At 56.1% G+C, this 1,279-nt stretch overlaps 1 protein-coding gene across 1 annotated transcript; it reads left to right on the top strand.

Moving 5' to 3' along the window:
- Positions 1-209: 209 nt before the first annotated feature.
- TGME49_281350 (hypothetical protein) lies at positions 210-911 on the top strand (the record flags this gene model as incomplete). The annotated part of the gene is made up of 1 exon (XM_002371323.2): positions 210-911. One exon carries the CDS (start codon positions 210-212, stop codon positions 909-911), a length of 702 nt encoding a protein of 233 aa, XP_002371364.2.
- Between the last annotated feature and the right edge of the window lie 368 nt (positions 912-1,279).

Below are 1,279 nucleotides of genomic sequence, written 5' to 3'. Positions count from 1 at the left end.
CCCGATAGACAACAGTCTTTCTCGGAGCTCATGTCGTACATCAGATATGTTTCTTTTGCCTCTTCGCTTCTACGCAGAGGCATGTCCAGTAAAGGGGAAACAGGTAACAAGGCAAACAACAGGACGTACTGACAGCGTAACATTAGCATCCGCATTCGCCGCGTTGAACCCTTAAACACCCTTCTCTCTCTTGTTGTGTGGACGTCAAGATGATGGGACTTCGCAAGTGCATGCTGGCCTTTGGTGTGGCAGCTGCTTTGGCAGCTCCCGCCCTGGCAGCGGACCAAGAGACGACCTTCCTGCAGAAGGATTCCGAGAGTGCCGTTACCATCGCGGAGGAGGATCCGAAGGTCGATCCACGCTTCGTCTCACTCTTCGCAGGCTGGTTTGATGTCATGTGCGACCTGATGTACAGGAAGTACATGTACAACTATGGCGCCTATGTTCCACCGCCATCCCAGCCGCCTCACCACCATCATCATCATCATCATCATCACCATCACCCGCATTCCTCTGAATCCTACTCCGACAGCTCCTCCGACAGCTCCTCTGACAGCTCCTCTGACAGCTCCGAAGAAGGCAACGACCGTCCGCCTCGTCCTCCCCACCACCCCCGCCCTCCCCACCACCCTCACCCTCCGCACCATCCTCACCCGCCCCACCACCCGCACCCTCCTCGTCCGTCCAGCTCCTCCGAAGAACACAGCTTCTCTTCTGAGGACAACCGCCCACACCACCCTCACCCGCCAATGAAGCCTTACCCTCCCATGATGCCCTACCCCCCCATGATGCCCTACCCCCCCATGATGCCCTACCCTCCGATGATGCCCTACCCTCCTTTCTATCCTCCCTCCAAACCCCCGCGTCCCACTCCGAAAGACCACACTGAGTCGAAGGTGAATCCGGCATAGAGCATGCGTGATGTGTTGGTGGTGGAACAGGTTCCAAATTTTTTAGACAGGTATTCCGACATCGACTGTGTCTTCATGCGTTGCTTGCCATATGAGCAACGACGTCTGTGTTGGTGACATGCTGCTTCGGAAACTGCCGAGCTCTACACAGGTTAATCGCATTATTGCAACAGCTCTGTTGGTTCCTCCAAGTCTATTGTTAGCTTGTCGATGACTGGATCTGCCTCATACGCACACGTCGCTGGCTCGCACACAGATTCCACGAATGGCGTACACGCGGCTCCAGTGCGCTGGTGACCAGTGGCAGCCGGTCAGCATCACGGCGCCTGTAGCTCATCATGCATCGCCGCTTGGACATTGCAGCTAGT

The sequence above is a fragment of the Toxoplasma gondii genome (genome assembly GCF_000006565.2).
Source record: "Toxoplasma gondii ME49 unplaced genomic scaffold asmbl.55, whole genome shotgun sequence".
In the NCBI taxonomy this organism is placed as follows: domain Eukaryota; phylum Apicomplexa; class Conoidasida; order Eucoccidiorida; family Sarcocystidae; genus Toxoplasma; species Toxoplasma gondii.
The sequence above is the reverse complement of the archived record's forward strand: the minus strand, read 5'-3'. Positions and strand labels throughout refer to the sequence as shown.